The sequence below is a fragment of the Neophocaena asiaeorientalis genome, unplaced genomic scaffold (genome assembly GCF_003031525.2).
Source record: "Neophocaena asiaeorientalis asiaeorientalis breed wild unplaced genomic scaffold, Neophocaena_asiaeorientalis_V1.1 scaffold65, whole genome shotgun sequence".
In the NCBI taxonomy this organism is placed as follows: Eukaryota; Metazoa; Chordata; class Mammalia; order Artiodactyla; family Phocoenidae; genus Neophocaena; species Neophocaena asiaeorientalis.
In genome coordinates this window covers 7,429,774-7,444,214 of record NW_020173215.1, presented here as the reverse complement: position 1 = coordinate 7,444,214, position 14,441 = coordinate 7,429,774, and the positions used below count along the sequence as shown (strand labels likewise).

At 35.0% G+C, this 14,441-nt stretch overlaps 1 protein-coding gene across 1 annotated transcript in view; it reads left to right on the top strand.

The window, feature by feature from the left end:
* The window catches only part of SCLT1 (sodium channel and clathrin linker 1), a 254,147-nt gene that overhangs the window by 93,243 nt on the left and 146,463 nt on the right, over positions 1-14,441 (top strand). The window contains exon 9 of the mRNA XM_024745118.1: positions 3,634-3,704. Within this exon, the coding sequence (XP_024600886.1) occupies positions 3,634-3,704 (71 nt within the window). The remainder of the gene's footprint in view (positions 1-3,633; positions 3,705-14,441) is intronic.

Genomic DNA, 14,441 nt, shown 5'->3' with positions numbered 1-14,441 from the left:
ACAATAAGAATCATTTGTTAGTTGATTGACCACCACTCACCTAAATTGCTACACCTAAATTTCCCTTTAATTTTTTCCCAAAAGAAATAAAATTAGCCTTCCCAGCTCTGCTCTTTATCTTTCTCCCCACCTCTCACTTTTATTTTCTTATTCTCTTCTTTTCCTTCTTGGAATTTTATTTCACCTCGTTGTTGAATAATAGGATTATGACATCCCAGGTAATTTCCTCTCTTTCCTTTCTTCATTTTGCTTAGTTTCCCTGCTAATTCAGAATTAGCAGGGTAGTACCTAATAAAAATGTCTTTGTTTAAGTGTGCCATCAAAAGTAAGTTTATCCAATTTTATTGTACTTAAAAAAACTTTCTCCTTTAACCATGTAAAAAATTATTAAATAAATTTCTCTCTATTTTACTTATGTTAACATTTGGAATTTCTAATCACTTATAATTTTTGATAATATACTTCTTAGAGTTTTAAAATAGTATTAAAGTACTCCAAAATAAAATGATGACTGATTTCCATAATTAAGAAATCCTGGGCTTCCCTGGTGGCGCAGTGGTTAAGAGTCCGCCTGCCGCTGCAGGGGACACGGGTTTGTGCCCCAGTCCGGGAAGATCCCACATGCCGCGGAGCGGCTGGGCCCGTGAGCCATGGCCGCTGAGCCTGCGCGTCCGGAGCCTGTGCCCCACAACGGGAGAGGCCACAACAGTGAGAGGCCTGCGTACCGCAAAAAAAAAAAAAAAAAAAAGAAATCCTGTTTCTACATGACATTAATAGTTTAACCTACCATAACATTTGTTTATTCTTTTTTTCAGTATTTCCTAGAATTGTGCAGATTACATAATCCTTTGGTATTTTGTACCACAGGGCCCATATTTTATTATATACAGCCCCAAATCATTCTGATGTAAGTCATAGAAAAACATATTTGAATATTTACAGGACATACTTTAAAAATTTCTAAGGCATTCATAGTTTTAGGCCAAAACTAAGAATAATAAGCTATGGATACAATAAAAGTGCTAAGAAAGTGACAAGTTGGATTAAGCATTGTGTTATAAAGAGCAAAGAAAAGACTACCCTGGTTGTTAAAATAGAGGAAATTGGCTAAGAGAAACTTTTAAGACTTGAGTTTTTCTTATGTATCAATCGTTAAGGTATTAAACATGACTCTACTAAGTGTAAAGGAGGATTAAGTGATAGTAAAGATTTTGTAAAGTCTCAAAGAGCATTCAGAGCATGGTCATAGGAGCAAGTTTGAGTCAAAATCAAATAATTTCCATTAAAAAGTTTTCTGATTACATGAATAAGCTCATGAAATGAATAGGCTCCTATAGATGTACAATAAATTGATGAGTATATAACAAATAAATAAAATCTTTTATAAACAATGTACTTTAGTGACATGCAGAAGGTAAAATGCCCTGACCCGAATGGTACCTAAAAATACAAGTTTATATTTATTTATTTTTACTTAGATTCAATAAGAGTTTACATTTCCTAGAAATTCTCTTTACTGAAATCATGTTTTTCTTGAGACTTACTCATCTCTATAAAGTAACTCAAAAATATTTGTTAATTGCATACTAAGTTCCTTCTGCTATAGTTTCTCTAGTTGCAAAAGAAATGTGCATCTATCCACAAAGCCCCTGTCTAGTTGGAAAAACAGAAATGACATATGAAATAATCGGTGAATAAGGCGCTAAGATAGATGATTGAAAGGGATTCTCTGAACCTTTATGAATCTCGAGATTCTATAGTATAGGTATAGTATATAATTTTTTTGTGATCGTAAATACAGAGCATCATAAAGCCATATTCAGATGCAGTTGTTGAGCTCTTACTAGGCTTGCTAGCAAGTTATGTGTGTTTGTTCCCAACACCAGCTTCTTAAAATTCATGATTCTAATTTATACTTCTGCTAATTACTGTACATAATCTACCTTTAAGGTGCTCCCAAATAATAAAAAACACAAGCATTAATTATGCCAGTTCCAAGACTATATATAGTAAAACATGAATGGTACATTATAAACATTATAAAAGGGAATCAATTTGGTCTGAAGTCGTTGAGATAGCTTTACAGGAGAATTTGAAATGATATTAAAGATCATCCTTTCCCTCAAGTGATATACGCATCCTTCTATTAAATGCTTTACAGTTTAGATGATCCTCTAGCCTCTGCTTTGAATATCTCCTGTAAGAGATCTTGTCATTTCCCCAAAGAGCCTGTTCCTTTGAACTCTGATTATTAGAAAGCTAAAATCTCTCTTACCAGGCTTCCTCCCACTGACATATGGTTTTATCTTTGGGAGTAACATAGAACAAGCTCAATTCTTTTTTAAGTCAACCCTTCAATTATTTGCATATAATCATATGTCTGTTGTAACTCATGCCCAGTGTTACAGTTTTTTGTTTTGTTTTAACTTTTCTGGTGTGGTGTAATTTACCTACCTTTCATTATTGTCTCCCTGTTTCTCTGCATGCCATAATTGGTCTCTTAAATTGTGGTCTGTGAATTGAATACTAAAATCTGTTCTGGAGTAGTTTACTTCCCGAGATAAAGATAAAGATGCAGTCCTCAGACTCTCTTTCATGTCTCAGTTAAGGCATTCATTCATTCACTCATTCATTCCTCAAAGGTATAAGTGCTTAGAATGTACTGAATCATGTGCTAGATGCTGGGAGTTCTGGGTGCAGCTGATCTTCGAAAACAGGCACATGTTGTAGCCAGGAATATATGTAGACTTTAAACATAGTACTTAAGTACGGTGCAATGTGCATTGTAAAAGTATATGTAAAGTTTCATCAAAATGCAGAAAGGAAGCAATCAGTTTTGCCTTAGAGTGACCACACAGGTTATGCAGGGATGGATGCTGGCTGAATGAGGACATCCCAAGTAGAGGGAAATAGAAAAGTGTATTAAAAATATGAAGTTGGGGTAAAACCAGCACTTAGAGAAGATAATCAATTCCCTTAGAAAATTTTATTCTACAGTTGGAAGACTGCTTCATAACTTACTTTAGCATTAGCAGACCCTGAGGAAAGGGTTCCAGAGCATGTCATTTATTTGGGAGATAATACCATGAAAAACCAGTAGGGGAGTGGAGAAACAAGACTAGGAAGGGAAGAGAAGGTAGCCAATAACGGGTTTTTAACAATCAAGCAAATTAACACTGTGGGTAACTGAAACTTAATCCCACTGCTGAACTGTGGAAGCCAGTAGAGAAACAGCCTCAGTTATCCACCACGGGGCACGGGAGTTGGGGATTTTTACCCACCAGTTCCATTCGGTCATTGTTTTGGGGCTCTTACAGAACACGCTGGGGGCATGAATTCTACACCACCTATATAGCCTTCTGCATAGTTTGGTGAGCAAAGGAGGCTCAGAAGGCCAGAAAAAGCCAGAGGACACAGAAATGCAAATGCAGGTAGTTTGAAGTGAAGCAGGTGTCCACTGAAGTAGTGAAGGCGCGGAAAGATGGCCAGGGTTATATTTTATCATTAAAAAAATCTAATTATTATCATGACTTCATTTCATTTTTTTCTACTCATATACCCTGTAGTTAGTCTTTAAAGATACAGTTTTAAACGATCTGATACTGAATGTTTCTATTTTTTTTCTTTTGGCAGACTAATCAACACTTTTTGAAAACAGTAACTGAACAAAATGTGGAAATCGAGCAACTCCGAAAACAACTAAGGTATTTTCAGAAATGATTTTTGTTATTTTATTAATAATTACTTTTCTTCAGGGGAAGCACTGGTGTCATAATTTTTCCCGTGAGTGTTTTTATTTTTTCCTCCCTTTTAAGCTGCTGTCAGTAGCTTCTTGTGTGCATGATCTTTTGGGACAAGAAGAAACTGAAATCAAGACTATCAGTCAGGCAACAACTGTAATACATATATGTGAAGGGCTGTTCCATGATGGCAAAACTAGTGCTTATGGAAGAAAGTCAGTCCTCTTCCTGGGACTTCTGGGAACCAAGCCAGCCCCTCCATCAGCCCCCAGGGCCTTGCCTTCTGAACACCCCAGGGCCCATTGGCCTCTGGACACTGTCTTCCCACCAGAGCCCTGCCCACCTCCGGGGGCTGTCTGTAATGGCCCACAGATCCCCAATTCCCGGATCCCCTCTTCCCCACCCCCAGCCAGGGGCAGAATAAATGTTTATATGGATTTTAGAGCTCAAAAAAAAAAAAAAGAAAGAAAGAAAGAAAATCAGTCCTCTTAAAAATTTTTTCTACACATATCTTTCTTTATATTCTCCCATAAGCAGACCCTAAGAGTTTGAAAGCACGTAGTTTATTTAGAGGTAATACCAGTAGAGGTAATACCAGGAGAGGAGTGGGGAAGTGAGATAGGGAAGGGGAGGAGAAGGCAGCCAATAAGGCGTTTTTAAAAACCAGGCAACTTAATACTGTATGTCTATATTATGGTCCAGTGGTTTAAAAATCATTGCATCAATAGACTTCACGGGAAAAACTCTAAATGACAAAAAAAACATTTTTTCACATTTCATTCCCCTTAGTCATAATACTTAAAATTCAGAAGCTTAATCATATAAGGTTTTTTGCTGTGATTCTGTCATGTAGAAATATCTTTAAATTGTAATGTAAATTTATATTTTACAAAAATTGTAAGTTACTGTTTGTTAAATGAACCTTGCTATTTATTTTTCCCACCATCATGTATTTTGCCCTGCAAATGCATTATATTGGTTTTGTTTTGAAGGAAAACTTATTTCACGAAATTATTTTTTATTTTACAAAATTTTATATACCAGTTTTAATATTTTTATCTTATTACCTTCATGAACTTTTAAATTTAATTTAATAAATTTACCTTCTTTTCCCCTAGACATTTTTACTTGTTGGCTCTTATTTAGTTCTTCTTATTTCTTTCAAAGTTATTGATTTTGCAATTTAAAATACTAATGATTTATATAATTGCAAGATCTTCTTCCTCTTTTTTTCAAAATAGAAGTGGCTTTTTAAATTATAATAGTAATGGAAGTTCATTATAAAAATACTTTAGATAGTATGAAAATATATCAAATTGCAGTACAATTCTGACAGTAAGTTATTACAGACTCCACAGGTTAAGAGCACAATCCCCAATGTGACTACACTCACTCAGATGCCAGCCACAAGTTCAGGGGTCCCCAGGCCACTCATACTTCTGACCAATTGAATACAAATGTGGGTGTTCTCACTAACCCCCAGGCTCAATAGTTCTTGAAAATGGCTCAGAAAACTCAGGAAAGCACCATACTTGTGATTAAAATTTTATTATAAAGGACATAAATCAAAACCAGCCAAAAGAAGAGACGTAACTGGGTGAGATCTAGGAAGGTCCCAAAAGCAGAGCTTCTGTGTCCTCTGCCCATGGAATCAGGGTGTGTCAACATCCTGGCACAGCAGTGTGTTCACTAGCTGGGAATCTCGCCTAAGCCTCAGTGTCCTGAGTTTTTATTGGGGTTTCATTATGTGCATTTAACTTATATTCAATGTAAATAAATTTATATTACAATTAAATGGTATTTATAATGACTGCATCATAGAGCAAAACCTTATATGAATAAGCTGAATTTTAAGTATTATGACTGATCGAATGAATCATTGATCACTTGATTGAACTTAGTCTCCAGACCTCCTTCCCTCCCTGAGAGTCAGGAGGTTGGGCCTATATCACGTGGCTCAAAGCTCCAACCCTCTAATTACATGGGGCCTACCGTGAGTCACTTCATTAGCATAAACTTAGGGGTAGTCCCAAGTGCCTACCATGAATAACAAAGATACTGCTATTACTTGGGAAATTCCAAGGGTTTATATTCTCCATCTTAGAAACTTAGACAAAGACCAAATTCTTTATTATACAACTCTTTTTAAGTGGAAAATAAAAATCTCATAATTCCATTATTTAGAGTTAACTATTATTAACTTTTTAAATGTATAACTTAGGTTTGTGTATTTAAGTATTTTAGTTTAAAAAAGGGGGGATGATATACACACTGTCTAATAGCCTAATTGTTTTTTCTTATAGATTATATGAATATCATATCAATATTATCAACCATAACATTATATAGTATACTATTATATGGATGTGCAATATTTATTTGTTAAATTCTTATTCACTTTCCATTGTGAAAAAGGCTACTTCTTCATTGAACGTTACAATTAGAGCAGTTGTAGAACAGTAAATACATAATAGTTAGCCATAAGTTAGTCTTGGATGTTATTATTATTTATTGTTATTATTAAATAAAATTTTAGTACTACTAAAGAAATTAAAGTGAATCTTATCTAATTAAGACGTTTAAAAGAAAGGCCAACTTGGTTGAATGTTTTGTTATACATTTTTTTAAACTTCCTTTTAAAATTGTTTTATGATAAAAACACTAGACCCTAAAGCATAAACTGACAGAAATATAAGGCATGGCAGAACAAGTCCATAATCATAGTAAGGATTTTAACTCTTTAAGTGACTGATAGATATAGAAGATGTGATTTATGTGATTAACAACTTGATCTAACAGACATCTCTGAAACATTGAATCCATTTATTTAATGAATATCTAGCAAGCATCTCCTATTGCCAGGCTATACACCTGGGGTATATCAATGTATAATACAGTTGAAGATTTCTGTCCTTTTGGAACTTACATCCAGCAGGAGCAAGCAGACAATAAACACAATATCTCAGTAGGTTAGGAGACAATTAGTGCTAGAGAAGAACAAAACAAAGCAAAAGATCAGGATGAGAGATCTGGAGTGCTAGGGGCAGTGGTGAAGTTGCAGTTTATTTTTAATAGAGTATTCAAAGTAAGCCTCCCTAAGAGGTTGAGATTTGAACAAAGACTTGAAGGATGTGAACAGATAATCCATGCAATACAGGGAAAGTGTCTAGAGTAAAGAACTTGCCATTGCAGAGGTGGAAATGTGCTTGGGGAACAGCGAGGAAGCTAGATGCCTCTCATCTATTGCTGAGTAACAAACCATTGCAAAACTTGGTGACTCAAAGCAATAACTTATTTAGGTTATGATTTGGGAGAGAAGAGAACAGGTTTTCTGGTCTGGGCCTGCAGGGCTGATATCTACTGAACTTGTCTATTTGTCTCTAGCCAGCTGGTCGGTCTGCTAGCAGCATGGTCTGGTAGTTGGCAGCAGATGATAAACCTGTCTGGCAGTTGGCAGTCTCTTCACCAGGTCAACAGGGCACATCTTACTTCTTCACTTGGCCATTCCCCAGAATAGCAAGAGAGCAAATCCCAATGTACAAATACTTTCCAAGTCTCTCTTGGATCATATGGGGTTGACCAAAAAGTGCCTTTGGTTTTTAAATAAGAATAAAAGACACATTTTTCATTTTCACCAAAACTTTATTGAACAACGTATTCACCCTTTTGTTCCACTACCTTCTGCCGTTTTTCAGGCAGCTTCATAATTCCATCTTCCTAAAACTTTTTATCTTTTTGAGCAAAGAACTATTCCAGATGTCTTTTACAGTCTTCCAGGGAATTGAAATTCATTCCATTAAGAGAATTTTGTAAAGACTGAAATAAATGGAAATCTGAAGATGCAATGTCTGGCGAATATGGCGGATGAATCAGAACTTCCCAGCCAAGCCGTAACTGTTTTTTGCCTGGTCATCAAAGAAACATGCAGTCTTGCATTATCTTGATGGAAGATTATACATTTTCTGTTGACTAATTCTGGGCGCTTTTCATCGAGTAATGCTTTCAGTTGGTCTAACTGGGAGCAGTACTTATTGGAATTAATCGTTTGGTTTTCCGGAAGGAGCTCATAATAGAGGACTCCCTTCCAATCCTACCATATACACAACATCACCTTCTTTGGATGAAGACCGGCCTTTGGTGTGGTTGATGGTGGTTCATTTCACTTGCCCCATGATCTCTTCCATTCCACATTATTGTGCAGTGTCCACTTTTCATCCTCCATCACAATTTGTTTTAAAGATGGAACATTTTCATTACTTTTAAGTAGAGAATTGCATGTGGAAATATGGTCAAGGTTTTTTCCACTTATGTGGAACCCAAACATCAAAGCGATGAACATAATAACCAAGCTAGTGCAAATGATTTTCAACGCTTGATTTGGATATTTTGAGTATTTTGGCTATCTCCTGCGTGGTATAACATTGATTGTTCTCACTTAATGTCTCGATTTGATCGCTATCAACTTCAACTGGTCTACCTGACCGTGGAGGATCACCCAGCAAGAAATCTCCAGCACGAAACTTCGCAAACCACGTCTGACACGTTCGATCGGTCACAGCGCCTTCTCCATACACTGCACAAATCTTTTTTGTGTTCCGTCTTTATCTTTTATGAAATAAATAAAGCATAATATGCCAAAAATGTTGCTTTTTTCCTTCCGTCTTCAATATTAAAACGGCTACACAAAAATTCACCAATTTTGATGTATTTTTTTAAATGCACACTGATACGACAGCTGTCACATACAATCTAATAAAATTGTTTCAAATGAAGTTAAAGACAACTAAGTGTTACTAGAGCCATCTTATTGAAAAAACTGAACGAACCTTTTAGCCAACCCGATTTTTGGTAATTTCTCATGGCAAAGCAAGTCACATGGTCAACCCAAATTCAAAGGATAGGGAAAAAGATACCCCTTTTGATAGGAAGATTTTCAACATCATGTTGCAAAGATGTGAATAAGAGAGGGAAGAATTTTGGACCACTTTTACAGTTTCTCACACTAGTATATCTGGAACACAGTAAAGTAGGAAGAGGGTAGTAGGAGATAAGGTCAGAAATGTTACAGATGGTAGGAAACAAGGTGATATGGGGCCTTGTAGGTCATTGTGAGGACTTTGATTTTTTACTATGGATGAAATAGAAATAGGTTTTAACAGAAGATTGACATGATCTGATTTATATTTTAATGGGATTGATCACTCTGACTGCTGTATTGAAAATAGACTTGTAGAGAGGCAAAACATGGAAGCAGGGAGACTCGTTCCAGCTGGATATCAGTTAAATACCCAAAGTAGTTTATGAGTGTACATGTTCTGAAAAATGTTAGAAATAATAACCTTAGTAACTAAAGAGAAAAAAAAGGTTTAACTAGGTGTTGAGTTATAGTAAACATTATTATTAAAAATCAATGGTGAGATTGTGATGCAATTATACCCCAATAAAGATGTTTAAAAAAAAAAAAAAAAAATCAATGGTGAGAAGATGGATCAGTGCTTTCGCCTGTTCCTCCTGCTAAGAACAACTAAAACCCCAGGACATAAATACAAAACAAACATAGGAAGACCGAAAGGTGGAGAGAAGAAAGCAGATTGGCTAGGTGCCTCAGGATCCAAGGAATGACACTGTGGTCAGTTCCCTTGACTTTTTGATTTGAGTTTTGTTTTTGCTTTTTTGCCCCATATATCCCAGAGTTGGAACAGAAGAAGCCAGCAATCTGACAATACCAACAAGGCACAGACCAAAAAAGAAAAGTGCCAACAGAGACTTTCTCCCTCTAGCCAAAGGACCAGGAAAGGAGAAGCCAAGCATGACAAAAACTTTGAGCAATCTCTCTACTCTAGCCAGGTACCAAAGGAAAAAAACTATGGACCCACCTGTACCCATCCTAGAAAGGCCTAGTAGGGAGTTTGGACTTCTACCTCTACCTCGCAGTAAAAGACAGCACCTTATTCCCCCAAAAGAAAGGTATCGGAGGAGATAAACTAAAATAATCTAAAACTTATTTGTTAGGTTTCTATCAAAGTCACTCATCATGCCAAGAATCAGGAAAATCTCAATTCAAATGAAAAAGACAATCAGTCGACCCAACACTTAGATGACAGAGATGTTAAAATTATGTGACAAAAATTTTAAACAGCCATCATAAAATGCATTAATGAGAAATTATGAATAAGCTTGAAACAAATGAAAAACATTCCCAACAAGGAAATGGAAAGTCTCAGCAAGGAAATACAAGATATACAGATGAACTAAACGGAAAATTTAGTTGGTTGGGAACATTAAATTCTCTAATGAGAATAAGTCTTCCCACATTTTTAAAATCAGTCTTAATAGAGTTCATATTAAAAACCCCTATAGTGTGTGTGTGTATGCGTGTGAGAGAGAAACTTGATAATCTAATCCTAACATCATGAAATGGTAAAGTGTCATTTATAAAAACAATTCTATAGAAGAATAAAATGCAATGTTATTTACAAGAACTTGAGTTTGGCAACATAGAACAGAAGGAAGAATATATGTATAGTTTAGTACATGACAGAGGTGGCATTATAAATCAGTAGGGAAACAATCATGTTAGGAATTGTTGCTATCTATGGAAAAAAAAGTGTGAAGTTTTGCTTTTCACATTTAGGCATTTACATGGTTTTATGGATTAAATAAGTAAATGTAAAAATCAAAAGCTTTGCAGATTTTAAAATATCTGAAAATCTCCCTTTAATAAATTTTGCTAGGGAAGTACTTCTTAATCAGAATTTAAATGCAATCCAAAAAGGAAAAGATTGATATATTTGAGTATGTTAAAATGTAAAACTTCTGTTACAAAAATTAATATAAGTCAAATGAAAAGGCAACCCACAGTCTGTGAGAAGACATTTGCAATGCACATAACTGACAGCGTATTAGTGTTGAGGATACATTACCTAAGCATCAATAAAAATAAAAATCCATAGACTATTGGGCAAAGGATATGAACAAACATTTCAGAAGTCATAGCAGTCAGGAAAATGCAAGTTAAATAATGAGATACTACATCAGACCCAGTTATCAATGTCAAAAATATAATGTGGAGTGTATAACAAGGTACAAAAGAAGACTGCAGTATTATGCAATTCATATACATTTCAAATGTTTTAATCAATAATGTGTATTGATTATGTATATGTATGTTTTAGTTATCTATATATATTTAGTTATATATTCATATTGTCATATATAGTAAAAGAATTTAAAAGTATGTGTGTGTACATATATATATACACATATTCGTATATATAGTCTGTGTGTGCACGTGCATATGCTATTAAAGAATTAAATAAAAACATTTCCAGAAATAGTATGCCCTAATTTCAAGTTAGTGATTATGTCTAGTGATTGTCTACAAGTAGACTATTTGTAGAAGTAGGGAATTATAGGTGGCCTAGGTGTCTGTCACTAAGGAAATGGATAGTAAAATGTGGTAATTGCATCCCATGGAATACGGTGCATCATTTAGAAACATGTATTTACATGTAAAGATGTAGAAACAGCAGCATAGGTAGATCTAGGAAACAAGGTTTATATTAAGAAAGTGAAAAGAGGTATGGATCTATAGAACAAAAACACATACATGCAAATAACAATGTATGTTTTACCAGTATATGTATATATCCATGGATATATCATTTTAATGTGAACCTACAAAATGAAGGGGAATGAGAGAGCGAGTGGGAATGAAGAGGAAAACAACGAAAATAAACAAATAAGAGCAGGTCTTTCACAGCTAATGGTCATGGGTAGATAATGGGGTTATGAAAAGAATACTGTGATTAACTCAACTCTGCACTCAAGGTTCAAAAAAGAGTAGAAGAAAAAAGAGAATATGAGAGTTATGGTATATGTGGGATAAGTCTGGGTGTGGAGATTTTGGAAGGAAAATGAGTAAGGAAACTGGTTCATAACGACCTCTATGATATGATAATGAAAATAGAAAATAAAAATGCAAATAAAAGGCTATATATAGAGAAAATGGTGATATTGGGCTAAAGGACGGGAAAAATCATGAAATTTTATGGCTAAAGTTATCTTAATCATTTAGTTCAAGTTCCTAAATTTATGGAAGAAAACCAAACTGAACCAAAGTCTCAGAAATTGTCTTGTCCAGGGTTGCACCACAAATTCAAAGAGGAGCCAGATTAGAACTTGCATCTTGTAATTGCTCATCTAGTGAGTTTCTAAGCTGGACTCTCTGACAGTATTCACAGCAGTGAGGTTGACTGTTAAAGAAAGAATGATGAGTGGATACATTGTTTTTTGACAACTGTGTCATTTGGCTTTTGGACATTTGGGCCTAAAGATTATAAGTTGGAGATTAACAAAGATAGTTTGGGTTTTCTAAAGCCTAAAATGTCTTAAGTGTTTAATTGTCCATGAGCAACTTTGCCATAATATTTACTGACAATATTCCATAGCTTAACACTAAGCAGTTCAGAGTTGTATACATAAAGCTATGCTTGCTTTTCCTGCCACAGATTTGAAGGAACATAAGGATAAGCAGATGCTTCTTTTAGGGAAAAGGATGTTGCTTTCAAGTTTGACAGATTCTGAATGATGGGCATATTGATATTACCAGAATTTAAGTTTTGAGATGCCCTATATATCCATGCCAAGAATAACTACATTAGAAACTCTTTAAACACTAGCTTTGTTTAAGTTTGTACTTAAACTGAAAACATATTAGTTTCATTTGTTGTCTGATGTTATGGTGCAAAAAAAAAATGAGAATCATGTGAATTTATAATTAAAACTTTTATCGTCTTCCTTTTTGAGAGTTTCTGCTGATACCCTATCATAGCAGAGAAAACTTGTCAGCCTAGTTTCAAAGAATCTTCATTCACCTGGTCCTTCCCAACCCTCTAGTTATGTATAATAGTCATTTTGCTGTTTCTCATGGAAGAACTTTTGGTTCCTTCCTGTTTGCCTTTGATCATTATTCTGTTTTGTAGAAAATTTATAATTTTATAAATCTGGTTAAAACTTGCCTTCTCCAGGAAGACGTCTCTGGTTCATTCCGCCAGATTTTTACTCTTCTTTTCTTGTGGATATACTGAGCATTTATTCATTTTAACTGAGATTGTATGCTGTTTTTCTTCAGGTGATGTTTTTGTCATATATATTTGTTTATAATGTGTATCTAGCTGAGTTATGGAAATATTTTTCAAGCCATATGTGCTCAGATTTCATATCTGCCTTGTAAAATCTTTGAAGGAAAGGATTTCATTTGTGTATATCTTTCAGGAATAACCAATATTACCTTTGTAAAAGAATGTACTGTAAAGATTGACTCTAAAGCATTTGCACAGGGGTTCATATTATCCTCTCATCAGAGTGGCATTATCAGAATATTTATTAGAAAAAACTTTTAGCCACTAAGGAATGATCTCATTCGCAGCCACAGATAAGTGTTTTCATATAAACAGTCTATAACTTATCAATCTATTTATTTTGTATTTATTGAGAACTTATAGGTATATGTGCTCTGAGTTTAGAAATAGTCTTTAATAAGTTTATGTATGATGTGACAGCCTCAAAATTGTTGAAATTTAACCTGTTTCATCTCATGTACACTTTTGTGGCTTCAATAATCTCTAAAAGTAAGAGCCCATTAAATTTTTGTAGCTTGAGGTTCTCCTGGTTATCTCCACCCAGATAGGTCCATAGCACTAAACTAAGCTTGTTATTATATCTCCTGAATCTTCCCTTTGTATTTACAAATGGCATCATCCAGTTTCTGCTTCAGAAAGCTAGGAGGTATCCTAAAATCTTTTCTGTCCCAACTCTACTTTCTAAATGTCTCTCAGATCCTTCACCTCTGCATCATTATATTGTTATTGCCTTTGCTCAATCCGTCATCTCACCTGAGCTACTGCAGTAACCTCCAATTTGGCTTACCTCTTCTCCATCTTCCTTCTTTTTTGTACTATCATCAAAGTGATCTTTCAAAAATAGAATCTGAACATGTCAGTCTCCTTCAGTGGCTACAAAATGCCTATGGGATATAATCCAAATTTTCTAGCATGACACGAAGTCTTCTACGACCTGACCCCTGGCGACAACTCTATATCTTGTCACCCTGCATCTCAATTTCCTGAACTATTGTTGGTTTCCCAAACAAGCCATGCTATTTCACAAATCCCTACCTTTGCTCACATTGTTCAGGCTGCATAAAATACCCTTTCCTGATAAATATCTTCTCGACTTTCAAGGTTCAGAAGTGTGCTATCTTCTAGAAATCATTTTCTGAATCTGTGTTTCTTCCTCCCCAGGTAGAACCAAACATGCCTTCCTTTGTGCCTCAGCTGTAGACTGCACATGTATCTTTCACAGTATTTTTAACACTCTAATGTACTTAATTCTTTGCAAATCAATCTTTCTTCGCTAGTTTTTAAGCGCCTTAAAGGCGTGGATCATAATTTAGCCTTTTTACCTTGCCATCATCTAAGACAGTGCTAGATACATGGCAAGTGCTCAAAAAAACCTTTTTGAGTCATAAAGTCAGTTAATTAATTAAATTGCACTTCACCAGAGGGGCAAAGCTGAACTAATTTACGTGGGTTTTCTATTTGTGTATTTTGCCATTGATCTTTTGGGGCACAACTGTCATTATTTAGAAAATTATATTTTATATTCTTCACCCATGCAGTAATACGTGTCCAGTTAGTA